This window comes from Calonectris borealis, chromosome 5, assembly GCF_964195595.1.
Source record: "Calonectris borealis chromosome 5, bCalBor7.hap1.2, whole genome shotgun sequence".
Lineage (NCBI taxonomy): Eukaryota > Metazoa > Chordata > Aves > Procellariiformes > Procellariidae > Calonectris > Calonectris borealis.
The window spans coordinates 12,559,579-12,587,325 of NC_134316.1; the positions used below are offsets into that span (position 1 = coordinate 12,559,579).

Here is a 27,747-nt window from a genome sequence, read left to right on the forward strand (position 1 = left end):
ATGAATCTGAGTCTGTCTGTTTTGTGCAATCCTGATCATAAACCCCGTACGTTGGGAAGACCATTTGCTAGGGTTTTTGGCCTGTAGCCTGCTTTGCTGTCCATTAGTTTTATTTAAAATGCTTTCCCTGATGCATGTATCGCTATTGAGTTCCATGTTTCAGTATATGGAGGTATTTTTCTTTGAAAATATTTGTCTGTATCTTGATTAGACACACGAAATCAGTAAGTAGTCCACAAATCTGTTGAAGACACTACAGTATAAATAACCTTATTGTATTTCTGTGCCCAGCTTAGTTCTTGCTAGTGGCACCCTCTCCACAGACACCTTCAGCATCATACTCAGATTGGCTCATCTGCCCTCCAGGGCTTTTTTCCTGGCAAGTCTTCCTTGGCTGTTCTTCCCTCAGAGCACCTATTGCTCTGCCAGCGCTTGCCCTGGGGCTGCCTTTTGTCTCCTGTTGCTGACGGTTCTGAACTCTTGCTTTGCATCTCTTCCTGCAAGTCTGAAACGGTCTTTTTCCCTTAGTGTAGCTATCAACTTTGTTCTTTTTTTACTCTTGTGTGCTTTAGTTAAGCTCTGCGTCATTAGTTTTCCAGTTTGCCTCTTCTACTCCAGATCTTGATAGCTACAGGAAAAACTAGAATCGCATTGACATAAGAATAGAGATGACTCCAGTAGAACAAAACTTTGCCATGTTACACTCCCAATCACTTGCTTTTCCCAATTCCTCCTCTTTAATGCTGGAGACTACGGTAAAATACAGCTGCACTTCCAGAGGCTTGTGGAACTGGCTATATCCTGTGGATTTTCCCTATTCTGCAACTGGTGTGCCTTGATACGCGCAGTCCAAATAATTGATGCCTCCTGAAAGAGCTGAATTTATTATCTGGTCTTGGGGAGCACCTACAGTACTTTGCATGCATGACTCTTTGGTGGCCCCTGGGAACAGACTGTAGCTCAAAGAACGAGCCAGGCAGCCTGCTCTGGGCTGCCCTCTCTCCTGGCTGTTCCCTCGGGCATTGTGAGGAGGCGGCTTGTAGCCCAGTCTGTGGCTCCAGCAGAAGCAGGCTGTTCCCAGGTTTTCTGGAATCCTTTGACCCTTCATAATTACAAGACTAGATGTGCACAAGGTATCTGCCATATGCCCTTCTGAGAATATGGTTAGGAAGAAGCAGAGGATAGATCACGGTGCCATGTCGCTCTCTGCTGCCTTCCCAAGCCTTCTGGGACAAACCAGGCAAAATCTCTGTGGAAAGATTTGGCCCATAAACTGTGGGTTGGATGCCTTGATATTGCATGTTAATTCATTCTGCAGTTCTTGTAGTCTGTCTCATGTGAAGTGGCATATATTCTGAGTTTTTTCTGTGTAGTGCTTCTGTGTCAGGTGCTCTATAGGCAAGAGACCTCTGTCCCTTGCTGGTGCAGCACAAAGTGGTACAAAGTGGTGTAAATGATAAGAAAGGATGCAACGATTAGTGTACATGTTTGCTCCTTATTTGGACTCTGAGATATATACATATGCCCCTTTCACCACACAGCCTTTCAGTCCTTGTCCCCGGGTTTCTACTTTATTATGCTTTCAAGCCCATTGCCTTTGTTTAATAGTTTAACGCATTCTATATTTTGGTCAGTTTAGTTTTACGTTGTCTTTGCAGTATTGTTGCATACTTGGATCAAATTAAACACCTACTATGTTTATCTTGTCTTCTACCACTGCCCTGTAATTTTTATTCCTCCTTTATTAATACTTTTTCTCTTCTGTGACTTGGTTAGTTGCTGCTTAATACCAGTGAGGCTGACCAACTTCTTTTCCTTCTGGAAAATGCTTTCATAAGTTGCTTTGAAATGTGGACTCAGTTCCTGCCCTTTATGGAAGTAATGGGCTTAAAAAAGAAAATAAATGCACTTCAGAGAGTCTCATACAATATCTAGGTGTGTTCACTCCTTTAGCATAGTGGGCTATTATAATATTTGACTGCCAATTTCAGTGTGATTAATTAATTTGCTAGGCGTAAGGGTAGACTATGTTAATCTCCTGTTATGATTGACTCATACACGCATTTCACTGTGGATTTTCTCTTTTGTACTTAGTGTGTTCATTTGCATGCCATGTTTCCTGCAAGGATAGCGCACCTCAGGTCTGCCCTATACCCCCTGAGCAAGCCAAAAGGCCTCTTGGAGTAGATGTGCAAAGAGGAATAGGAACCGCCTATAAAGGTTATGTCAAGGTAATAGTCTTTTGTTCTTGGACAAGAGAAGAATACTAAACTTCACTTACAGCTATGCAACTTGGAACCTCTAAGTATGTTTAAACAGATCTCCTGAATTGTGCTAAAGCCTTAAGGCTTTGTGTGCTATCTATGTAACTTATTTAACCTTCGTTGCTTTAGATGTGGGAGAAACGGTTGGTTTTACTACAAGAGCTAAAGGTTAGTAGATTAGTAGCTACAACGTTCATAAGTAGTGGGGGGGGGGAAGTATGCTTTAAGGAAGAATTTCTGTCGTCGTTGATGTAAGCATAATATAAAAGGTAAATTGTCCTACCATTTTGGCATTTGTGGAATATACAAGCCCCATTGTTTGTCCTAATACTACCTAATATATTTGTTAAACTGTAACAGGGAATGGTTGAACTTAAGGGAGGAAAAATGATTGCTTGATTACTTGACATTTTTTCACTCCATTTTGAAGGGCAAGTAGAACATCTTCTAATTCCGTTGATCTAAGTATAAGCTTTTCTAAATGTCTCTAATTTCTGTGTCTACTACATATGCTTACATTTAATAAGCAATCAGTTATTTATACACAGGTCCCAAAGCCTACAGGAGTTAAGAAAGGGTGGCAGAGGGCTTATGCAGTTGTCTGTGACTGTAAACTGTTCTTATATGATGTGCCTGAAGGAAAATCCACCCAGCCTGGAGTTGTTGCGAGTCAGGTCTTGGATCTCAGGTTTGTATTATTGTGACAGATTAGAAATCCTCTGTATTTTTTCCCTAACAGGAATATTTATTTATAGTACACAAGAAACTTTTAGATCATGAGAGCTCTGGTCTGAGAATACCTGTGTGTTCTGAACATAGACTGCGGCTAAGTTTAGGCTGAACGAATTGGCTCAACAAGAAGTCGCTTAAGTGACTTTATAGTCACTTACACTACAATCACTAATATTTACAGTATTAGCATGCTTCTTCCTAGAATTCCATATGCACACATGGGAGACAAATAGACTTTGGTATATTGGTTTTTCCCCTGCACTCTGACCTCAAGAGTGAGTCACAGATCATCCCCTAGCCAGCAATTTCAGGAACATTAGAAAAACTGAAATAGTCTTCAGAAAAGCACCAGCTAATTTACAATGCAAGTGGCTCTGACCCTGTCTTCTCACAGGAGTCGTTTTTTCATGGTGAACCATTTGAACCACTGAACACTGTCTACAAAAGATCTGAGACTTTCATCGGTCAGAGTAACAAAGAAGGTTTTTTTTATTTAAATTTATGGAAATATCAATAAAGTGTAATACCTTTTAATGTTACAGCACCTTCTATCTCTGTTGAATATAAAGTTTGCATTCACAAGTACCTTGATTTATTTTTTTTTCCAGACAGCAGTACCATGGGGTTGCACCAGTACTGCTTTCTGTTCTCACATTTATTCTCTGAGAACCGTCAGTGTCAGCTCTCTCTGACATGCTGGCAGCGGGAGCAGAAGCGTGGATGTATTGCAAACAACAGCATTCATATCAGTACATTGCTTGAAGCAACTCAGCCAAATATTACACCAACTGTCCCATGCTTTATCTGCTTATTGTAGCTGCCTCTTTGAGTCCGTCTTCTGAGGATTCTTAGATGTTTTAATAGATGTTAACCACCACAGCTATAAATTCTAGCATGGGCAAATTTCAGGCATTAGTGTCATCTTTACACTAAAATTGGCAATTATGGTGATCAACTTGGTCAAATTCAGTTTAAAAAGGCTTGTGTAGGCAAGCCCTCTGGGGTGGAGCACTCTGAAATGCAAAAGTTGTTCTGATGTCTGTTTATTTTACTGTAATAGAGAATAAAATCTAGCTGTTTTGAAAACCCTTGTTTGAATCCCACAAACTATAATTATGTTGCCAAGAGCTTTTTATGTGATTTTTCTTTTTTTCCAAAGGCCCCTCTCTTGCTACACATTGAGGTATGAATTATTCATTTCTAATGTGTCTGCTGAGCTGGAAGAGCAATATTCTTGCTGCTAATTGTAGAATAGGTGTGGTCGGTAAACCAAAACTACACAAGCCCACCCCACCTAACTTCAGGTGGACTGAGTTACATGTACTGAATGCTGTAGAAACATAACGAAAGCTTGTGAGTTGTTTGGGTCAAGGATGGTTAGAGCATAACAAAGCAGTGATGGCAGTTGTGACCTCTGTGTGGTGTTAGGAGATTGCAGCCAATTGAAACAGTTGTGATATCAGTTAGATTTTGCTGAATAATGTTAGTGTGTGCATGTATGTGATTCTCTTGCTCTCTTTCTTACTAGAGATGAAGATTTTTGCGTGAGCTCTGTTCTAGCATCAGATGTAATACATGCGACTCGTAAAGACATCCCTTGTATATTCAGGGTATGGCTACCAATTTACTCTTAAAGAAAATACAAGTTAAATACCAGTGTTTTGTTTTGTTAGTGAATTACTATATTTAATGTTTATTAAGTTATGCAGAAGTATAAGAATTTAGGAGGGGTGCTGAAATGTGTAGAAAAACAATATGATACTCTGCTTATAATTGAATTGTAAAGAACAAAGTTCTCCTTTTGCTGCTTCCTTGTATATAAAGTTCAGCTTTTTGCTATTTTCTTGATTATAATTCAGTATATTTTTGACTCCTCTTCCATTGGTATTCCCAGATCCTGGTTTTTCTTTATTAGCTTTGGACGACTCCCACTTTAGGAACTGATGCTGTAACAGAGTAGGCTGATGCTGGGTTGTGCTCACTGATCTAGTTTGCCATGTATTGTCTTGTATAAAAAAAAATACATTTGAAATTTCAGTTTCCTTAATTTCATATTTAAGTATAGTACAAAAAATTTAAAATAAGGGAAAATAATTAGCTTAGTTATAATAGCCTCTTTGATGTATGTTCTATCCAAATGCTGTATTTAGTTTTTAAGACCTAGGAAAGCAGTTCCTGTTGTTATGTGAATTATATTTAATCTGGAGTTTTAAAATATAGAGAAGAGTATGGTAGTAGCCAATATCTATAATCCCTTGCATTTGAATGCAGAAACTCATTGTTTTAGTCATTTAGAATCTAATCAGTGGAACATGGAAACCAAAGAGCTGACAGTCACATGCAATCCCAGTCATTTGGTCCTTTAGGGTTTTACTTAAGAAATATCTTGGCTACTTGAATGCTTCTGTGGCTTTACTTTACTACCTTTTTGTACAAATATTTTCTGCAGTGGATTTTCATCCTTTAGTTTACTACTACTTTTACCTTCATTTTCCTCTTGCTTGTTTCTAAATGTATTTTTTTTATTCCCATCTGCCTGCTCTCTTCTCAAATTAGCACATGTGGAATACTATGGGAAGGGGCTTCTGAGGAGAGAAAATGAGCTATGCAGAATGGTGGTTGATTCGTTTAACCAACAAGGCATTCATAGAGTTCAGCCTGCTTGACTTGCTGCTCTAATTTCTGCCTGCATTTTTTAACTGCAAGGGTATCTAAGAAAAAAAACTTTTGTCAAATATCCCCATGTAGGAATACTTGTGTAGATAGACATGACAGAATGTCATGTTTGATCAGATTATCCTCTAGTAGAGGTCTGATGAATTAACTAGAAGCCTGGTGTGTGAGTGTGTCTATTTAGATAACCTGTTGACAGGGACCAGAGAAGATGCTGCCAAAGTCCACCTCTTTTCTCAGTTTTATGTCCTTGAACAGAAGGAGTTCCTAAAACTGCAACAGTTTTCAGATATCACACCAGTGATATCTCATGCAAGAGAGTCTATTTTCTCAATTTCATTTAATTCTAAATTTGCATCTTGCTAACATAATGACATAGAGTGGCTTCTACACAACAATTAAAGCGTTACTTTTCATCATCTGTGTAAAAATGTTGTCCTTCTTTCATACGTATTATTTCACGTAACACGTGATGATATTGGTGGCCCACCAAAGACAGATTTTCATTTCTTTTGGATCTTCCACCAACAGAAAGCAACACCAGAATGCTGCCAAACATGAAAATATTCCCACCTCTGACCCCCCATGAAATCAAGAAGAGGAAGAACATGTCTCAAACTCAAACATCTCACCTTGGTAACCAGTTTTTAAAGCTGGATGTTAGGCTGTCCTGGCATCCAGACACTGCAGTCTAAGTGCTGCCATCGATACATTTTTAATAATAGTGTAAGAGTGTCTGTAGTGGAGGCCTTCCACAGCTTAGCAGTTTGAGTTAAGAAGCCTTGAGTTGCATAGCAAATACTGGGTTTTTGTATGATGAATAATGCTAGGTATATTATGACCAACTTCTCCCATTTTTTTCTGCGTTTGACTGCATGTGAGATGCCACCTTCAAAAGACTGAGGAGTAATACATGGTGGTACTTCAAAGAGAAAACCATAGCTGAAGTCTGGTTTTGTTTTGTTTTGTTTTCAAATTTAGAAATATTATCCATTATGCCTCCATCAATCTTTAAAATATTAATGCTTAGTTACAGTTTAGGACATGAACAAAGCTTGATGCAGACTAATATGAGCTATGAGCAATTGCAAACTATTCAGTTCTTTTCCTACGGCTCTTCACTTTCGTCTTACTTCTGGAGTTCTGTCTTTGGCATCCTATTGTCCCAAGTTTACTTTCAGTTGTGGGGTTTTTTTTTTTTTCTTTAAGATGAATATTTTTGCTTAATTCACTCTTTCAGGAAGTGCATGCTGCATAACCACATCACCCATCTTTATGGTGATTTTCTTACCAAGGCTTATAAGCTGAAGATGTGTTATCCTGTGTATGAATAGTTATAGCCTTCAATTTTGCACTTTTGCACCTTTTGCTGCTTTTTTCTGTTTAACTGTTGTTACTCTAAAAGTCTGTTGTGAGGGCTGATACTGGCTGATGGCCTGTTTGTCTGTGACTGGAAGCATAGTTCCCATGATCTCACAATTCCTACGATCTCTTCAGACAGGTCACAGAACTAATATTAAGAATTAGTAAGTGGATACTTTGGCCAACAGAAAGTTCCTGGATCATTTTTCTATTCAGAACACATTTTCCTTTGAGATCTGTAGGATGATTTCCCTGAAAATTAAGTGAAGCCATTGTGATTTTCTTTTAACTTGGGGAAGTGGGAGAATGCAGTACTTCGGTCTCAAAAGATTGTTTTCCTCCAGAGCTTTTAATGCAGATACGATGTGCTCATCCCCCTGGACAAATATTTTGAAAATTAAGTAGCAAAATCAAAATCTAGAACTGATCATAGCAATGCCATTGGGTTTAAATGCATCTGACTCAGAAAGCCTGTGTGTCATTTTCAATAAGTTATTAAAAGATGGTGGGGGGAGGCATCAGGACAAATTATGGCATGCTACTGAAATTCCACTTCAGAGCAGGAAGGAGCCTTTTGCTGGGCTGTATTGATTATTGTAGGAAAGGAATGTAGCGTTCCTTGCCCATTTTAGGATTCAGAATGATTAAGCAAGACTGAGTATTTTTAAACAAAACCACGGAGGCCTGTGCATTTTTTCAAAGCACTGTGGCCATAACAGCTGTTGTGCTGTGTTGCATACCACTCAGGTACATCATCACATTGTTACGAAAAAGTGTATTTTACTTTTGTAAATAAAGTAAAATGTGAAGTAAATAATACTGCCAAAAAGGACTTTTATTACTCTTACTAATTTCGCTTTCTCTGTCTTTTAAAAGGTGACAGCTTCCCTCTTAGGTTTGCCTTCGAAGTCTTGTTCTCTATTGATCCTGACGGAAAATGAGAATGAGAAGAGAAAGTGGGTTGGAATCCTAGAAGGGTTGCAGTCTATCCTGCACAAAAACAGACTGAAAAACCAGGTTGTGCATATTCCACAAGAAGCCTATGACAGCACACTGCCTCTTATTAAAGCAAGTTTAGCTGCTGCTATTGTAGGTATGTTTGTTTTAACTTTTATAAGCGTGTGAGAGTTGTTGGAGCTTTTAGATGGGCTTCTGTAATGAGAGCACTGACACCTTGAAATAAATTCCTCAGCTGAATTCCTTCACAGGAATTTAATAATGGGGGAAAAATGCTAATCTTGTGTTTATATTCAAATTTCTTCATCCACTCAGAGTAATACAGTTTAGTTGTTTAACAGGTTGTTTTAGCAATACAGTATATAGCATGCTTTTGACAGACTGCATGAACTTAAGCAAAATTGATTTGCTGTTGAAAATCTGTTTGTCCAGAAATTTTTCTAGCTGTTCAAAGCAAACAGTTTGTTTTAAAGATAAGATTAAGTGTAGCTCAATTAACGGCCTTTTTTTTCCTTCCTGGTTTAGATCGAGATAGAATAGCAATTGGTTCAGAAGAAGGACTGTATGTGATAGAGGTGACCCGTGATGGTAAGTTAGGCCATAACGCATGCAGTAATTACATACAGAATAATGAGCTCTATAACTTTTAATGCTGTTATAATATAGGTTACACAACATCCCTTCATGTATAGTAAGTATTAAGCACTTAGTTAATTGACGAGAAGGAAAAGTGAATGTGATATATAAGCGCTAACTCGGTCATTATCATTACATTCCGTTGACTGGCTGAAATTAAAGGGATGGGTTACTGGGCGTATTCTGACACATTCTCACCTTAACTGTGTTCCCACAGCAGGTAGCAAAATGCTTCAGCACAAAGAGCACGCACAGCACACACCGCAGCAGTTGATGCACAGTGAATTATCAGGCACTTACTAAATAGAACTTGAATTATTGCCAGCTGGGGTTAAACCACGATGCATGGAAACAGACTTGTTCCAACCTGCACCGTCAGAGGACTTAAACTGCCATGAATTAGAAGTTAAACAGCCAGTGCAAGCAACACAAGAGTTTGTAGACTTTCCATTAAAGCCACCATGTATCATTGTCTGTTTCTTCCAGAAATTTGACAACCACCCGTGTTCTGTTTCAGACCAATGATGGCCAAAGCAAATGCCTTGCTTGCCCCTTTCCGTTATCTCTTTATCTCCCTGGCCCCATGCTTCCTCCTGAACCTGCTTTTTCCTTCCTGTTCTTAATGCGCTCTCTGCTCTGCTTTGGGAAAAGTGGGATCAGTTCAGCCTGTTCTTGCTGAAGACTTACCATGTCCATTCCAGAAATTCACAGAGTGTGCTCCAGGTACCACAGCAAAGTGTACGCTGCGTAGTCAGTGGGCGGCACAGGCATACCCCTCTATCGTTGAATTATTAGGCATCATAGCTAGGGAGTAAGGGAAGCATTTTTCCCTTGAACATGATATACTGAGCACAAACACAAATAATAATGGGAGACATGCCTTGGTATGGTGGGGAAAGCATGGAGGCCGAAAGGATTGCTAGCACATGAGCATGGGGATCATTTGGGATCAGTCCATGCAAAATGCAATTTTAAATATTGAAAAGCAAAGAACAAGTCTGGTTAATTTTGCAATCTGCTTCCATAATAAGATATTCCTATTTTGAACAAAAAAAAAAAAAAAACTAGTTGAGCTAAACTGAGTTTATAGAAGTTAAGTAACATATTTCTAAGAAGCAAGGCAGATTTAAAATACAATAATCTACTACTATTTATCCTTTTCCAAGTTATCATAGGAAATATTAGTTATTTCTTTCTCTCTGATTTTAAAAGCACCAAACATACCTCATGAAATCCATTCTTTCTTATAACTCGTGAGGCACTCTAAATTTAAACAACACTCTAAATCCATACTTCTTGTGGTAGAAGAGCTAACAGCCTTGGCTCTCAGGTAGGATTGTTTTTAACAAAATACCTAATGCTTTCTTCACCTTTATATATAACCTCTGAGCTTAGGTTCTTCTGGTGTCTTTAGTTGTCTGGGAGTTGAGGATGTTGAGGTCAGTGATACAGATTTGTAAAATTAAAAGGTGCTTGGGTCCCTTTTCCAACTTTGGAAAAAATCCCTGGGACACTCCTGAAATATCCCTTTTTAGTCATTGTCCTTCAGATTTCAAAGGAGATATTTCTTTAAATTTTGACTTGATGGAAGAATTTGAATTTCCTTTTTCAATGCAATTTAGTTTGTGACTATTTGAAATTTGGATTGCAGTCATGCTAAAACTTGCTTTTCAACGTAAAATACAGCAGTGAATACAGGTTTTTAAAGACTTACTTGACTTTCAGAATGAAATTAAGTACAATGACAGGGATGTAGTTCTGAGGCAAAAAGCAAAATGTTACTGCTTCCTCTTGCTTAGAATAAGCCATTGCCCAATTTCAGGAGAAACTGCTTTATACACGGAGACAGCAGATATTTGAAATTCTTTTTAGCAGTAATAAATGCCATTCCTTTGAGTAAACTTCCAGTGGTCACCATTCTGTAAGTACTTAGATATGAACATAACTTTAGATGCAAGTAATTCCAGAGATTCCAGTACAGCTTCTTGCATAAAAGAAAATTGTACATTTAATTTGAAAGGTCATTTCATAAAGGAACGATTATCTGCATCACCGTGTCATATGTAAATGTGAAAATGAATTATCAATTTTGGTTTTAAATTAAAAGATGTTTTGCATGAGTTTTCTATGACCAGTTCCTGTATGTTAATAGCATTTTTATAAATCGTAATCTCTTTTTCATTTTATAGCGGTTGTAATTTTCAGTGTTAATTAACTGCGAACTGCTTATACCAAAGGTCTTTGGTCAGAATATCACTTAGTTCTTGACAAATAAACTAAACTGTAAGCTGGAGTTGGAGCTAGGGGAAAAAAAAAATCTTTTCTCTGTGGCAAAGTTCCAACAGCTGGTTATATCATAGAACATTTCTTCGGACGTATCATCTATTTGTGCAATTGGGGGGATGCAACAAAACACTTGGCTTTGATCTAAACAGCCAAAGTCTTGTTATAACTTTACAGAATTTGGTGAATTGGCTAGGTTACTCAACTATTACTGAAAAAATGCATATAATTTCCACTTAGTATTTCTTTTTTTTATTATAATTCACAAATATTTTGAACACATTCAGTTAACAGAAAAATGAAAATGATATTTTAATATAAGTGGCTTATGTGTATTATGTATTATGTTTCCTAGTTTGGAATTGCTTAGTCTCTTCTATTTGTACCCCATGAAATACTCACTACTTTCTTGAAACTGCCATTATAGCCACGATCCAAAAAGCAGAACATGTTGGACCTAACCCGATTAGCTGCCTCTAACCCAGTTTTAAAAAAACCTTCAAACAGTGAAGACTCCCCAGCTTCCATAGGTTACCTGACTAGCCTTCACTATGAGAAGGCTTTTCCTGGTGCCTGTCTTAAACCTCTCTTCCTACAGCTTAAGCCCATTCTTACCCTTTCCCAGCGCACACAGCATTTTTTGCCTTTCTCTATAGGTGTTTAACATTCACTCACTGTACTGCTTTTGTATTTGGCTGAGACATTTCCTAACAGTACAGCATTTTGTATCCTCAATTATCAGCATTAAATACTTCATATTTCTTCTCTTTGTGTTCTGCTAATTCAGTCTTCCTCCATAATTTACTGAAGATGCTGATGTTTCTCCTGAAGATGGGACCGGTTTCAGAAGATACACCATCTTGTAGTGTATAGATAGTACAGATAGGATTATATAAAGTTTTTTCTCCATTTATCCCAGAGGTTAAGTAGCCTTTCCCTGCAAAGTGTTGCTGAAGTGAGACTTTATATCCAGAGAGAGTTACAGGAGTACTTTGTTTCATTGTTTATTCTGAGAATTAATAATGGAGCATAGAATGTGTGCAATAAGTGCTCTTTCTTATCTGGTACGTGTCTGTGTTAGATTCATTTTCAGACATCAGTATGTAACACTGCAATGTTTCCAGGCCCGATGGTTTTCTTGATTAACTTACGGCAGCTCTTGTTTCCTTTGCAGTGATAGTCCGAGCTGCTGACTGCAAGAAGGTGTACCAGATAGAGCTTGCTCCCAAAGAGAAAATTATCATCCTCATCTGCGGTCGGAACCATCACGTTCACCTTTACCCCTGGGCTTCTCTGGATGGGTCGGAAGGAAACTTTGACATTAAGCTTGCAGAAACTAAAGGCTGCCAATTGATTACAACTGGAACACTAAAGAAGAGTTCTTCGACTTGTTTGTTTGTGGCTGTCAAACGACAGGTTTTTTGCTATGAAATTCACAGAACTAAACCCTTCCACAAAAAATTCAGTGAAATCCAGGCTCCAGGAACTGTACAGTGGATGACAGTTTTCAAGGACAAGCTCTGTGTTGGCTACCAGTCTGGGTTCTCTCTGTTGACCATCCAGGGAGATGGACAATCTATAAACCTGGTAAATCCTAATGACCCCTCGCTTATCTTCCTCTCACAGCAGTCTTTTGATGCCCTTTGTGCTGTGGAGCTCAGTAATGAGGAATACCTGCTTTGCTTCAGCCATATGGGAGTATACGTCGATTCGCAAGGTCGAAGGTCACGCATGCAGGAACTAATGTGGCCTGCAACTCCTGTTGCCTGTAGTATGTATATGTTTTTCTGTTGCCATATCCCTGTTGCTGCTTTACTTGTCTAAAAATAATCAGCATTGTATTCTATTTTGCTTTGGTTTGTCTTTCAATATCTACAGTTTAAGTTTTGATGAGTTAACAGGATACACGGTTCTTCCTGATGGTAGTTTTGGACTTGGCGATCTCCTGGGCTGAGATCCTGGACACTACAAGAAAAGAAGCCCTGTCTTCTTACAGAACACAGAGGAACAAATAATGGAATGCAAATTAACTTTTGCGGAGCGGAGAGTAGTCCTGGATGCAGGACAGTGCAAGACTACCGGTCTGTGAAATTCTGAAAAGATTTTTGCTCCCCTAGGGAGTGTATATGTCTAGTTGTCTGTAGGATGTCTTCTGTGTCCTGTACAATAGAAAGTTGAAGATGAAATGTAACTACGACTCTAAGGGTTCATAAAGATCACAAAGTAAGAGGTAAAAACAGTTGCTTTTGGCAGAACTGGTTGCAGTTTTTCTCCTGTTGGTTTTATTTTTAGGGGCAGAATTTCCAAAAATAATATAGGCAGGTGGAAGGTAATTTTTCAACCGCTCTGCTGTTTTCAGGCACATTGGTTTATCAGCTACTTAGGACAGAAGCAGATGCGGAGCATTTTTCAGTATTCAGTAGTCAGGGGCAGTTCATGATAAAACCGGGATGTCTATTTGGAGAGGTCAAATAGCAATTAAAGTGTTTTGAATGATTGAAAGCAAGAAATAGCTTTTTGTTTAAATAGTACACCAAGCAGTTAGGTGCTCATTGGCTTGATCAGGCCAGGCCCTAATAGCAGTTTGTTTAATTTTAATTGTCTTGAACTGAAATTATTTGCTTGCTTTACTCTGACCTAGTTCTGTACAGAAGTCTGAAGCAAAGGCCCAAGGAAACAACGTAGTTGCAAATTTACTTTAAAATGCCATTAGCCAAAGCTAATGTTTCCTTTTCCTTTATCAGCTTTACGGTTTTTTGCATTTCAGCAAACTAGACATGCTAGTTAATTGTTTTGTCTGTTATTATTAGAAGCTGTTCTTACAAGAATGCTATAAAATAGTTTACAGTATGTGCAGTCCTGAGTGGCGTTGGCCTAGGGCTGTTTTTGTAGAAAGAGCAACTTTGTCCGCTGCCAAAGGAAACTGGATTACTTTCCTTTCCATTAGCCTCGTCCTCCCTCCTCAGTCCCGGTGTCTGTCACTGGTGATGGTGGTAATTTTTTTAACTGTCCCGTCAGGACATCATCAAAGTGGAAATAGTTCTCCGGCTGTTCAGTTTCTGCTGTGGTAAAGGACCATGTTGTAGAGAGGTTTTAGGGTACGATGGAGAACTTGTCTCTAGGGCATTCAGTCCCCTCGTGTCAGGAGAGGCTGAGGTGTGTGCTAACACAGTCAGCTCTGTTATCTCAGGTGGCCTGTCTAGGTTGCGATTAAACCAGCTTCATGCGCTGGTTGTGTGCTGAGTCAGCGTAGGCGTTGTGGGGCTGCTTAGCTTGAGTACGGCACAGTGCAAAGGCTTGGAGCCAGCAGGTCTCAAAGCTGTAGCGTGGGCAAGCCCAGTGCAGACACTGACGTGTCTCTCTGGGAGCCAGTTGATACCTGATCAAGCTCATCAGCTCTGACTGGTAAGTGCTGGCCTTGGCCACCAGCTGGCCAGGCAGAAGCAGTTGGTGCTTCTGTCTGATGCTTGGTGGTCTCCCTTGATTTGGACATCCAAGTCAACCATGACTCCATATCATAAATACTTGACCATAAATCACTTCTAGGATACGTATTTATGATAGCTGTCCAAGGCTTTCTGTGAACAAGTTTAAAAAAATAGCAGCACAACCATTACTTCAGTTCTTCTAAGAAGATTCTGTGATGTGTTTAGTGTCCTACTGCGTTATTTTCCTTTTGTTTATTGAAGCAGCTCTTTCCTCTATTAAATCCCATAAATTTCTAGTAACTGCTCTTTACATCAGGACAGTCTTTACATGAGCAGAAGCATGTTGATATGAAGCTCTAGGGATCTCTGCTTTTCATTTGACCTAAAATAAACTTGTCTGCTGATGCCTTTTATGCTTTTTTAAAAAGTTGAAAAGAGAAAATGGGTTGTGGGCTTAAGCATTGTGACATTTTTCTGTTAACCTGATGAAAGCAACCCATACATGAATATCTAAAGCTAGATAATTGTTAGCAAAAGAGGAAGGAAATTGAGAACAGATCCGCATCATGACTTCATGACCCACCTCACAGATGGTGGCCCTCTCTTTTCCCCTGCACACAGCAGTTAGTTTGCTGCTTCCGAAATGAAGTAATCTGCATCTGTGGAAAAGCTAGCTGCTCAGTTCCTACCAAGTAGCAAATTTGTATGCATCTGAAAACTTGAGATGCCATTTTGCAATTTCATGAAATCATAATTTGAAGTTTAAAAATACTGAAAGGGTCAAATTTAAATCTTTCCATGATGCTGGCAGTTGTCATTAGCAAATCTATTATCACAAAAATATCTGTTTGAAAGTGGTGCTGGGAAAAAGTGTTTTAAAATGTATCTTGCACCTAGTGGAAAACTTGTAACTATTGAAATTTGCTCAAATACATGTCAGTTCTGGACTACTGAAACCATATTAGGGTTTTCTGTTTGTTTTTAATCTATGCAGGTTGCAATTCTTCGTATGTAACAGTGTATAGCGAGTATGGTGTTGATGTATTTGATGTTAACACTATGGAATGGGTCCAGACTATTGGCCTGCGAAGGGTAAGTAATTTTCTTTGAATATAGAACTTAATTGGGTTAATTCCAAATGAGATGTTTCTTCGCAGGGTTTGCTAGGCTTGGGTTAATTCTCTGCCTCCTTCCTCAAAACAGATCAGACCATTAAACATGGATGGCACGCTGAATCTCCTTAACTGCGAGCCACCAAGACTAATATATTTCAAGAACAAGTTTGCAGGTGAGTATTGAGCAAGGGGAGATACGGGGAAATCATACAAAGCTAACTGGGTGATTTTAAGCAGTGTTACCTTTGCACGAGATGAAACTTGTATTGGATGCGTACATGTACCTATGTATGTGAAATTGCATTGTGGTATTACAGCAGGAGCTGTCCTCAGTGTACCAGAAACATCTGACAATAGCAAGAAGCAAATGCTTCGAACTAGGAGCAAAAGAAGATTTGTATTTAAGGTTCCCGAGGAAGAGCGATTACAACAAAGGCGGTAATAATTTAATCTGATATGTACCTTAATAAACATGATGACATGCAGAGACTGGGAATGCTAATAGCAAAAATCACTCTGTTCTTTTAGGGAAATGCTTAGAGACCCTGAGCTAAGGTCAAAGATGATTTCTAACCCAACGAATTTCAACCATGTGGCTCATATGGGACCAGGAGATGGAATGCAGGTTCTCATGGACCTCCCACTGGTAAAATACATTTAAAAGGGAGGGAGATATATGGGCATTTGTTCTTGCTCAGAAAAACTGTGAAGATGAGCTGTATAGGGTTCAAGTATTATCTTTGTACCAAATTATTCTTCTAATCGTTTTGAGAAAGGTGAACCTTCCTGATGTGCAATAAATCTAAATCCTGTGCAAGGAAATACTGTTAGCTGACTTACACATGAGACACTGAAAAAAATAGGTATCACTGCCAGGAGCTTGTTAGCAGTTTTGTAAATAATCAGTCTCTCCTCCTTCCTTTTTCTTGTTTTTCTTCTTAAAATAACAGAATTAATTTCCTTCCCCCTCATCCTCTCAACATTCTGCTCTGATATCACCTCCAACAGGCTTTAAGCACATCTATCACGAGCCCTATCTCTGCTGAAATCTTTCTCCAGAGTGACCATTCCTCACTGCAAGGCTCCCCTCTGCTTTCTTCCTGTTCCTGTCCCTCCTCTGCTTCCCTAGCCGAGGGTAGGACTAGCTACAAACTGTTAGGAACTGGAATGGTTTGCTTGTGGCGCTTCGCCAATTCTAGAGCAAAAACAAGGGGGAAAAAACTAATGCTGTGGAGGTAACTAAAACGCATGTAAGTTGCGATGCTTTATAGCGTTATTTTTTTTTATTTTGCATTTAACAAATACAGCATTTTGTGAGCTATTTTAGTTTTAAATCCACGAGAGGAAGGCGCTTTTATGTTCTGTACCTTCCATTTTATAGCTGCTAGTTAGGCTTTCTCTTGCCTTCTCAGCTAGCCCAGATGAGGGTGATGCATTTGTCCTTTCAGCAGGAGTAGGAAGGAAAGCAGAGCTGTTGGTGCCGTCCCTGCCCCTTCATAGAGGGTTTGCTGGCTGACAGGTTCCAGTGGCTGCTGTGGGGCTTAGTTCTTTCTCTGTCTTTCTCAGGGTTTGTGTCTGTTACTGAAAATATGTGGATGTGGTCAAGTAAGTTCAGAGTTTTTCTACCAACACTGGGTTGTAATAGCTTCAAAAGCACAGTAAAGTTTTCATGAGTAACAACTCCTAGTTGGATAGCTTTTGTTGCTGGCTAACAAGGTCTTTCATTTCAACTGTAGAGTGTCCTACCTGCTGCACAGGATGAAAAACCATGTCCGTCTACAGCTAACCTCTCACGGCAACAGCAGCAGCAGCAGCAGAGAAATAAAACCTATATTTCATGGCCCTCGTCAAGTAAGGCTGGAAGCAAGCTTGTCAGTTCCGAGCTGTAACTTATGGCTTCAACAAGAGGTGTAAACCTGCCTTTTTTGCTTCTTTCTCTACAGGTGGCAGTGATGTGGGAGGAGCCATGCCTTCCCGAAGTATGTCCGATCCTGACCAGGAGTTTGACAAAGAGGTAAAGTAGCTTAATTAAATGGAGACTGACGATATCCTGTTGCCATAGATTGTTTTCTTCTTCCAATAAATTAAATTTCTGAGGAAATACTTCATAAAGACCGTGTTCTTTATGGAGATGTTTTCCTTCCACAAATGTTTTCTTCAGCCTGTAATATACGATTGCAAGTTAGATACGCCAGCACAAAAGCAAAGCTGTGAAAAGATCTTTTTATGGTGATATTTTAAGGAGTATTATGTCTTGGATTAAGCTTTGTAGACAAGGGAAATTTGACTAATTGGTGAAATGTCCTCAATGCTCCTAAAAATGTTCTCTGGGCTATTAGCATAGAATAGCAAAGTAATACAACTAGTTAAGTAATTTTCTGTGCTGCCTTAAGGAAGACTTTTTGTCATATAACTTGAAAAGGAATCGTATTTAAAATACGTAAAACTGCTTTTATCAAGAGTAAAAGTATGTGCCAGTAGTCACCAAACTGAAAATGTCCTGGCTGTACAAAACTGGTGTCCCTGAATCTAAGGAGAGAAGATGTATGATTTTTGTTTCCTTGATTTATCATGGGTGTAGCCTTTTCTAAGCTTTGCTCAAGCTCTGCCTGTGCAAGGGAGGTGTTAGGAATTATCATTGAGAGGCAAACTCCTCGATCAAGATCTTTGCATCTTTTTAGTGCTTTTTGGTACCCAAATACAGATCCATGTAATGTTCTGGATTTTGAAGGGTGTTTTCTTGAAGCCAGACCTTTGGAGGATGCCTTAGTACACCCTAAGTCAAAGCATTTGTCCAGAGTTCTCATCACAGCCATGCTCTGACTTCGTCACCTTGAGTAAGCCATTAAAAGCATGTGAAAATGGGGATCTCTATAACCACAGGTTATTTTTGAAACTGTCTTGATTTTTCAAAAGTGCTGATGACGGACAATGTTATTCTGCAGCATCCTTCCCAAATTGCATTACATTCTGTGCTCTAATGATAATTGCTGCTTGTAGGCACAAGTAGTAGTAGATTCATAGGTTTTTACAACGTTTTCTTTTTCGGTCGATCTTACAATTTCTTACAACTTCTTAAACTAAAAAAAAAATAGTAGTTTGAAACTTGGAAGAGGAGGTTCTAGGTATCCCCTTTTGGCTTTATACTATTTTTCCCATAGCTTTTGGCTTTATCGTGGCATGAACTGGATCATGTTAGGATAATCTTGTTACAGGTGATCTTATTATTGTTTGAGCCATGCAAAACCTTGTGAACAGCATTCTCGAAGGATGTTACCTTTCAATCAATTTGCTAAATATATATTCCCTTTCTCGAAAATAACTTGCTGCAATGGTACCAGTTTTTCCTGTGCAGTATTTCATTAGCTGTGAATGTGTGCAGTGCTCAGAGTTTTAACTCACCAAAATAGTGGGAAACTTGCCAGCCATCCTGTTGAAGTGAGACCAGTTTGTGAAGGCAAATATCCAACAACCAATCTAACGCTGGGGGAATAACTGTGGATAGACTGTCTTTATTAGATATTGACGTAGGGCGTCTCCAGTAAGTATATTCTGTTTCCAGATCTCCAGCCTCGTGCCAATACTTGGCAACCTTCACTCTTTTGTCAGGCCCTTCACATGCTTGTCGCTGTGGCTGTTTTGTAAATAGTTCGTATGCTTGTTTCCTTCCTTCTCACCAAACCGAAGATGATTTGACCGTAATTGTTTACATGTTTATATGGGCAGATAAATCTACTCCTGGGCTATAAAAATTGCTTGAAAAATGCAGGCTGGTAAATCCAGAACAACGGTGGACAGATAGATGTGTTCCATCAGGAAAGCTTTGCTATGGCTAAAGGAGAGGAGCCTGGGATTTACCAATTTCCACGTACTTTGCCATAATTCCTGTTACATCAGAAGGTCACCTTCAGGACTGCACTACAGCCTATTGATGATAATGGAAGCATTTGCATGAATGTTTAGCTGTGAAGTGAATCTAATACACACTGCTTCGTAGGTGTTGCTCACCCTAATTTTTGAGTGCCTTTGAAAGCTTTTGAGTGTAAACAATTGATTTTAAGCGTAATTTTTTTTTTAAACATTTCTCGTTAACAGCCTGATTCAGACTCCACCAAACACTCTACTCCATCCAACAGCTCAAATCCAAGCGGTCCCCCAAGTCCCAACTCTCCTCATAGGAATCAGCTTACGCTAGATGGACTGGACCAGTCAACCTGTGACGCATAACACTACCGCTCTCACCATTCTGGCTTCGATCATCCACTACTCCGTGGAGTATTCAAGAGCAGGGCAAAGCCGTCTCAGATGCTAGTGCCAAGACTGACACTGAATCTCTAGTGTTGTACAAGAATAATTATATATCCAGATTGTAGATACAAACTATTGAAATGAAGAAAATTCTTTACTAAATAGCGATCGAGCTTTTTATGCAGAATTGTTCACTGCTCAGTTACGGTTGATTCCTTTCTGCACAGCTGTGACACAGTTTTATTGCATAGGAGCATTTAAGGCCACCAGTAAATAGTCTTATTCTTATGCTGAAAAAGAAATAGAGAGAGATACTGATAATGTTGCTACAGTATCAGGAATATTATTTTTCTATAGAATGATGTAATGTCTCATTAGCAGGAAATCCTTTTAGACACAATTTGGACCTCTAAATAGGAAATGCAAGCAGGTCTAGTTACATCCTCAACTGAATACACTTTTCCCTTTTTCCCATAACTGTTTGTTCCCTAAATCTTAAGGAGAATGCTAGGAAGCTGTAGGTCGTTTCCAACATCAATAGAATCACCAGGAAGTCAAATAAAAGTTGGTTATAGTTTTGTGGCCTTTTAATTCATTTAGCCATTACATATACAGCTGCATAACTGTCTTTCTATCTTTCTACCAACTTTTTAGTCTTGTACATAGGACTACTGCCAGTTATCTTTTACCCATACCCCGCTTTTTAGTCCTCATCAATCAGTGATTAGTCAGGGCTTTTAAAATACTGGTAATTACTGCTGTGAAAAAAATGTTACTCCTAGTTCCTGCCTATCTCCTTCTCAGAAGTTGTTTCTCCTGGGTTTTTTGGTGTAAGGACACACTACATTGTTTAGCTAGCGAGCCTTCTCGTGGACGCATTGCCCTCGGGAGTCTGCTTGATCTAAGGGACTATATCGCACTAAAGCATCAGTCTGTTTTATTGGTTACCAAAGTGGAACGTGAAGGATGTGTAACTGGGGGTGCTGCTTTTCTCATTAATTGTATCCTCACCTGCATGAAGACTCCATGATTATTAATCAAGTATTGATCATGTAGAAAAATGCACAACACACTCCTGTATATTTTGCTATGGCCCACGTGCAGTGGTGATGTTTTGCGTGTATATTTAATCTCATGCTTCCATGTATTATACATTTAGTAATCAAAGATTTGTGACCATGTTTCATTAAAAGCTTGTAATTAATTCAGCGGCTGGCATATCCAGTTTGTCATTGTCACACTAGTGTGCCTTCTGTGCCAATTTTATGACAGTTGGATGTCACTTATTTAAAATTTGGTTTAAATGGGCTAATGATATACCAATGGCTAATGTTCTTTTCTGAAACACTGTATAGGACGTGCACTTATCTTTAGTTTAAACTGAGTGTTCTAGTCAACATTTAATCCTGTTACGTTAAGTGTTCGACAGTACTTGCTCTTTTTCTCAGATTCTTGATAAAGGGGCTCAGTTAGAGCTGGACACTACTGCTTTGGGGGTTTTCTGGTTTTTACTTTTTTAATGTAAGTCTAAGTCTTTGTAATTATTGAATTGTGAGAACATTTTTGAACAATTTACCTGTCAATAAAGCAGAAGAGGGAGGTTTTAAAGTTCATAGTCGTCTGTCTTGACATGTGAAAACAGTCTACCACTGACACTTGCTTTAGTTTCATGGTAAATTCACTTTGTTCACATGGACATTTTACATAAACTGAAAGATACTTTGAAGCGCCGTACCTTAATGCTACGAGAAAGGTGTGTGTTTCTGCACGTAAATGCATGTTCAGGAGCGATGGAAGTCCTTTTGGTGGAATACAGTGTTGAAATTTTGTGCCCTTGGTTTGTGTTAGAGTTGTCATTTCATCTAGTCGCTGACCCTAATAAGTAATTTTTAAATTATTTATATGACTGACTGCTTATGGCCGAAGCATAGTAAGGAGGCTGCAGGATCTATTCAGGCATCTTAAGTGTGATAAAACAATAAAGACACTTGACTTGTCAAAACAGTAGTCCCAAAGAAACACTTAGGAACATTTCAAGGATTGGTGTGTGAATGGTGCAGCCCCTAATATAGTTGGTTGTTTTTTTTTTTAAAGCTCCCCTCATGCTCCAGTATTTGAGCCCCGCAGAGCTCACTGTAGCTAGAACAGCGCCAACATCTTCCCCAGCCTGTCCTGGGTCAGCATCCCTCATCCCTTGCGGAGTGCCCAGGTGCTCCTGGGTTACTTGATTTGTCTCGCCCATTTACTCCAAGCTATCTTAATGGGTAAGGCCTAGATTAATATTTTGGACCCTGCTGTTCCTTGCTTGACCAAACCTACCCGGGCAAGGCCAGCGGGCTGGGGCGGGTCGGCTTGGGAAGGTGCACCCGCACTCTGCCCGGGGGATGGGGGTGATAGCTGGCAGGAGGTTTGAGGGCTGTGTGCCGGAAGCCTTCTCACAAGTGTTCATGCTAATCAGCCTTTGACTTTTAAAAAAACATTTCTGCTGCTCTTGAGCTGATTTTTCTCTGCACGGTGAGGACTTCGGATGACAACAAAGTCTTTAATTATGGGGGTATTAAATCATAGCACTCAGCAGTGCCAGGGCTTGGTTATAATTTAAGCAGGAGAACGTTTCTAGAAAAATAAATTAATTGCTCAGTATGAATACATTATTCTTTTCTTTTTTTTTCCCCCTCAAGTCTGGCCGAGCAGAATTCTTCCTCAAGTCCTCCACCACAGCCCCTTGCAAATCTTCTATTCCCTTAAGGCTTCTGATGCTGGTTACCAAAAGAATCCTCCTCAGTCCTCGGGAGAACTTTTAGAAATGCAGAAATTCAGGACTTAATGTGAAATGTTCCCCTGATGGTGCACTTCCTTCTCCCTGGAGGCTACCAGTCTAGTATCGCAAGTGAGGAATTGAGTTAGGCAAGGAACGAGGATAATTTGGTCTGCCTGCTCCTCTGCCTGTTCCATTTGCACAGAGGTGTTACATCGCGTCCCAAAGCCAGGGCGATGGGCGTACCACTCACCAGAGCATGTTGGTCACTTCTAGCACAGATCTTTGCCCCGAAAGGCTGTGTATTTTGGAATACATCCTGGTGTCACTTGCTACCCAAGAACGAAACCCATCTGCCAATGCCTCTGTCTATAGCACAGATGTGCTGAGAACAAACAGCTTCCTAAATGGGTGCAATCAGCTGGGGGGGATGCGTAAACACTCGATTTATGTTTGCAGAGTCAGTGCTTAACACAGCTAAAGCCCGGGGAGGGGACTTCAGCGTGGAAATGCTGAAGGTCCAGGCACCCTCATTGTTCTGCGTAACGCCAGATCAGGCATCCCTGGGAGAAAGCAGATGCGTAAAAATCTTAAGGGCTGGCAGTGGTAGTCTAAAGCACTGAGAAGCAGGGAAGTGTCTGAGGGAAGAGATGACTGGGACCTGAACGGCACCCTTAGGTGCAGTTAAGCGAAGTAACAGTCGAAGGAAGGTGTCACATCATGACTACAAACCTTGTCTTGCTGCTGAGTTAGCCTATTTTAAAAGGAAAAGGAAAAAAAGAGAGGTGGTATTCTTGCATGCTGGGCTACCGGAGCATCTCATGTTCTGGTTTGCACCCTGCCCACCTTGTACCAAGTGATTCCGGCAGGCAGGAGCGAGGAGGACGTACCAGAAAGTAGCATTCACCTGCCCAGCCCTTGCCTTCCATTGCGGTGGCAGCAGGTCTGGACTGCCTTCTCCTGCCTGCTTGCACCCCTGTAAATGTGGCTTCCCTCTCAATTTCCCCTTACATCCCTCCTCGGCAGCCTTGGGCTCCTCGCAGCTCGGGGGGCAAGAGCTGCAGCTGCTGCCACCCTCGCCCAGCGCAGAGCGGCCACTTTCCTACAGGTTGAGAGCTGCTGCCCCACGGCCTCGGGCTCACCGCTGGCAGGGCAGTGCAGCAGCGTGGGGTCAGAGGGGCTCTGCTCCAGGGGGAGGGGTGCCACGGGCACAGGTACCACGTCAGGGAGGCAGGAGGGAAGGCACAGTGGTGCTCTTTCCAAAAAGAGCCAGCATGATCTCGGTGCTCCCTTGCAAGGCCCTCCTAAACGTGTTTCTGAGGACGTGGGGTGATGACGAGACTGGACATCAGCTGCACGCCTGTTGCGGGATGCCAGGGAAAGCCAAACGTTGGCAGAGCATGTCCCAGTGGCGAATGATGCTCAGACTAGTGTTGCCAGCGGGGTTAGCTGAGGACAGGAGCAGAAGACAGCAGGACGTGCTCAGCAAGCGAGAGCTGCAATGCTGCGCTCCAGCCAGAGGAGGAACATGAACTCAGGAATCAGCCAGCTCCCCATCCTTGCAGCAAATATTTTCCCTGCTCCCCAATAAGATGCAGCAGTTTTTTGTCACCTGACTACACAGGTTTATGCAGCTTTATTGCTTGTTTTCTCATAGATAAAACCCTCAGATTTTTTGCAGCATCATCTGCTTTCCAGTTTCTTACACAGTCCCTGTTCTGCCGTCCCGTGAGGAAGAGCAGTGCGGAGCCCTGCGTGCTGATGGAGGAATGGCCACAGCTCTGCTGCTGCCCCGCAGCGCCTTGGCCAGCTCCCGCACTCCCGTGGTGCCAGCCCCTGCCAAATCCCCTCCCTTTTGCTGCTGCTACCTCCTGCTATAAAAAAAAGATTAAAAAAATGCATTGGGCAGGCAAAGTCTGTTTGCAGACTCGGTGGCATTTTGAGCACTGCTGCCTGCTGCACTGTCTGAATCAGGATTTGCACAACTTCTGTGAATGACTGTAACGCGTGGAGGGAAAGCACAATGATACGAGTTGATGTCCATGAATAGTGTGCAGGTTGCTATTTCTTTTAAGACCCCGGGAAGCAATGACTCCTGAGATCTTGCCATTAACACTAATGCATTTTGCATTAGTCTGTCACAGCAGGGGACCCTTGACTTTCAGGACCAAGAGCAAAACAAAGCCATCAGGTGCCCAGCCGTGCCGCGCACAGCCTCGTCGACATAAACCACCCATCTAACGCGCTGCTTACCAAAGATGTCTGCGAATTAAATTCCTTGTTTAGGCAGGATCCCAGGAGAGACCCTTACGTACCAAAACCCGTTGTGTTACCCTGCCTGCACTGTGGGCTGTCTGCGAGCGCAGGGTAGTGATCACGGATGCAGCTGGTTTTCCAGAAGCTGTTGGCCCCCGGCATCGCAAACTGGCTCTGGTGCTTCAGGTTTTTTTCTGCAGAGCTCCCCCCTCCCTGTGACGCTTTCTGTACGAGCGAGCGAACGTGGCTTCTGAAGGAAAAGTACAGAATGTGCTCTGCTAGCGCGCTGACAAAAATTGATCTCTACTTTAATTAAAGCCTCTACTGTAAGTGACCTCAAGCTGCTAATGCATTTTAAAAATGAAGCCTCGCCAGCAGCAAATCCATACACCCCAATACGGAGGTGTTACCAGGCGGCGATCCGTGCTGCGGGGCAGCCTGCCTCCCCGCCTGCCGGCTGTGCCGTCAGCTGCGCGTCCCCAGAGGCCGTCCCACCCCACGGGCACACGCCTGCCCCCGGCTCACGCTGAAATCCCCATGTGCCCAGGCGGGACGCAGAGCTGATGTCCTTAAATACCATCCTGCCGCCATCTTGTGCGATGGTCCCTGTTACCGCTGGGTTATCTTTTCCCTCCCCCAGCATGCAGCCGTGGGCTGCGCCTGCCTCTCGCCTTCAGCGCACGGCACGGGGATGCAGCCACCGAGACCCCTCGCGATGCCAGAGTGAGGGGCCCAAAAACAGCAGAGGGAGGGAAGCGGTTCACTCCGGGGCGAGCGGCAAGGGGCTCCTTGGGGGATGGCCCTGAGCCCTCTCCTTGCGCGGGGCAGAGCTGGGGTGATGGGCTGCCTGGTGCAACGGCCTCCAGCGTGCAGCGCTGCATCAGCCTCGGCTGGGGAAAAATACATCGTGTATTTAAAGGCTTGTAAGCTAGAGGAGCTTCAGTCACTTGCAGACTGATTTGAAAGGGGAAAAGAGCACAAAAAGGCTCTCAGAGGCAGCAAGTAAAACACCCGTATGGATACGAATACCCCCCTTGCAGAGAGACCCAGCCGGCGGACGCTGTGGCTGCTCTCGCAGGCACCATGGTAACACCGCGGCACCAGCACCTTGCCGGCAAGCAAAGCACAGGCTGACCATGCTGCACCGTGTCCGCACCGGCCCCCCGGCCACGAGGTGTTGTCCGGCCTCGTGAAGTCCGGATGAGGGCTTGGGGTGGGGGGGGGTCTCCCTTGGGTTCACATCATGGGGGTGACTGTGCGCTCTGGGGCAAGTTCTGGGGACGTGTCCCTGGGTCACTGCTTTCCATGGAGATGCACTTGTTGCAGGACCACGGGATGGTGGGACTGGGGTTTTCCTGACCCGCTGGTGTCAGCCACCACCTGCAGCAGCCGATGGCTTCCTCTGCATTTTGACCCAGCTGTTGACCATTTCATTCAGCACCAAGTGCCTGACAGCCGCAGCAGAAGCTCCTTCCCCAGGCCAGTTGCTTTTCATCCCGGTACTGCCGGAGGGGCACTCAGGAGAGGCGTGCACGGTGAAATCCCCACCCTGTGCCCCCGAGCGCAGACCCCCTCTCAGCCCCGGCTCTGCCCGGGCTCGCGAAGCAATGGCAACAACCAGGGCCTGGAGATGGCCTTGTGCCCTGCCTGGCTCGTGTTTGGTGTCCTGCCTGCTCGCGCTGCCCGTTACCGGAGGTCTCTCTGCCGGCAGGGAGGCGGCAGGGCCGGTCTCATCAGCGCACGCTGCCCGTCTTCCTTCGTCAGGGCTCTGATGTGCCTAATGATGAATTCCCAGGCCTTTGAGAAGGGATTATGTCTTCCAGAGACTAGAACAAAATATAATAAACTTAAAATAGCTGCTTCCTTATGGAATATGCCAACAAGCCCTACTGAAAACCCAGTAGAGTGTAAATTTGCGTAAATTTGCATACATCTCCATAATTTCAGCCTCACCCATCAGACCTGCTCCTGTAATGAAGCACTGCCTGACATTGTGGACAGCTGAGGGTATTTGGCACATGCCAGGCCACAAACACCACCGCTAACGAGGCCCCTCGGTGCCGCTGCTGCCCCGACCCTCGTTAGAGACAGGCCAGAGCGACTGTGCCCAGCCGTCGGGTTCCTGCCTGCTTCCCTCCCCGGGGACCCCTGGCACCAGCACTGAACCCTTGCACCACGAGAAGAGGTGCTCTCTCTCGCCGTGGGGAATAACAGGATAAATCCCCAGATAGGTCCAAGAGGGTTTTATAACCATCAGCCTGGGCACAGGGGAAAGGAGCAAGCTCAGGCTCAGCGGAGGGAAAGGGGAGGGAAATGTTTGCTCAGGACAGAGCCCTGTGCCAGCGCCCAGGGGACGAGAGCAAGGTTCCAGAGAGAAGGAACGGGGGATCCTGCGCAGAGATCCCCCGGCACCGAGCACATTGGTGGAAAGCAAAATAATTTCCTTTTGAACCCAGCTAACGGGTCCAAGCTCTGGAGGCTCTGGGCCACATTTTGAAATTAATTTAAGCACTGAATTTCCATCATGCGTCCAGGGATGCATTGTTCAACCTGCTGCATGCCCTGGGCAAATCCAGCATGGTGCTGGCTAAAGAGCAGGGTGCTGAGTTAGACCCTGGCTTCCCCAGGTATCACCTGAGACCCAAATCTCAACGTTGAACTGTCTAAAAAGGACCAATACCTACAAGATACAGTTTAAAACCCAAAAGCAACACCAGGGAGGCTGTGCCTGCACGGCTGAGCCCTTACGGCGAAGGTTTGCTGTGGTTTCCTTCACCATGAGGACACTTTTATTCAGGTGAGATCTGCTTGCTTGTGGTTTAGATCCCACCAGGAGCGACGTGAGGGGCTGTGAGAGGGCTGGAGAGGCGGCAGTGTCCCCAGGGAGGTGGTGGCTGCCCCAGCATGAGGCCACGCCATCAGGTCTCCGTCTCGCTTGCATCATACAGAGGATTGAGGTAGAAGACCTGATGGTCTTTGGGAGCCATCTCCTGTGGCATCTCCTCTCCAGCATCAGTGCTTGGTGGCTCCTGCAG

At 42.5% G+C, this 27,747-nt stretch overlaps 2 protein-coding genes across 20 annotated transcripts in view; one reads left to right on the plus strand and one right to left on the minus strand.

Annotated features, from left to right (window-relative positions):
• The window catches only part of CDC42BPB (CDC42 binding protein kinase beta), a 95,830-nt gene extending 74,519 nt beyond the window's left edge, over positions 1 to 21,311 (plus strand). For 7 of the 19 annotated variants that reach the window (XM_075151019.1, XM_075151021.1, XM_075151025.1 and 4 more), the window contains 13 exons: positions 2,095 to 2,231; positions 2,813 to 2,952; positions 4,525 to 4,606; positions 7,908 to 8,124; positions 8,514 to 8,576; positions 12,082 to 12,678; positions 15,330 to 15,427; positions 15,539 to 15,623; positions 15,768 to 15,888; positions 15,979 to 16,096; positions 17,187 to 17,301; positions 17,394 to 17,464; positions 19,546 to 21,311. In XM_075151019.1, the coding sequence (XP_075007120.1) occupies positions 2,095 to 2,231; positions 2,813 to 2,952; positions 4,525 to 4,606; positions 7,908 to 8,124; positions 8,514 to 8,576; positions 12,082 to 12,678; positions 15,330 to 15,427; positions 15,539 to 15,623; positions 15,768 to 15,888; positions 15,979 to 16,096; positions 17,187 to 17,301; positions 17,394 to 17,464; positions 19,546 to 19,677 (1,976 nt within the window). In that variant the 3' untranslated portion in view covers positions 19,678 to 21,311. Of the gene's footprint in view, positions 1 to 2,094; positions 2,232 to 2,812; positions 2,953 to 4,524; positions 4,607 to 7,907; positions 8,125 to 8,513; positions 8,577 to 12,081; positions 12,679 to 12,785; positions 12,960 to 15,300; positions 15,428 to 15,538; positions 15,624 to 15,767; positions 15,893 to 15,978; positions 16,097 to 17,186; positions 17,302 to 17,393; positions 17,465 to 19,545 lie in introns of those variants that run through there. The other 12 variants (XM_075151020.1, XM_075151024.1, XM_075151028.1 and 9 more) reach the window with 10 other exon arrangements.
• A 6,319-nt stretch (positions 21,312 to 27,630) lies between these two features.
• AMN (amnion associated transmembrane protein) overlaps positions 27,631 to 27,747 on the minus strand; it is a 29,532-nt gene continuing 29,415 nt past the window's right edge. The window contains exon 13 of the mRNA XM_075152427.1: positions 27,631 to 27,741. Within this exon, the coding sequence (XP_075008528.1) occupies positions 27,631 to 27,741 (111 nt within the window). The remainder of the gene's footprint in view (positions 27,742 to 27,747) is intronic.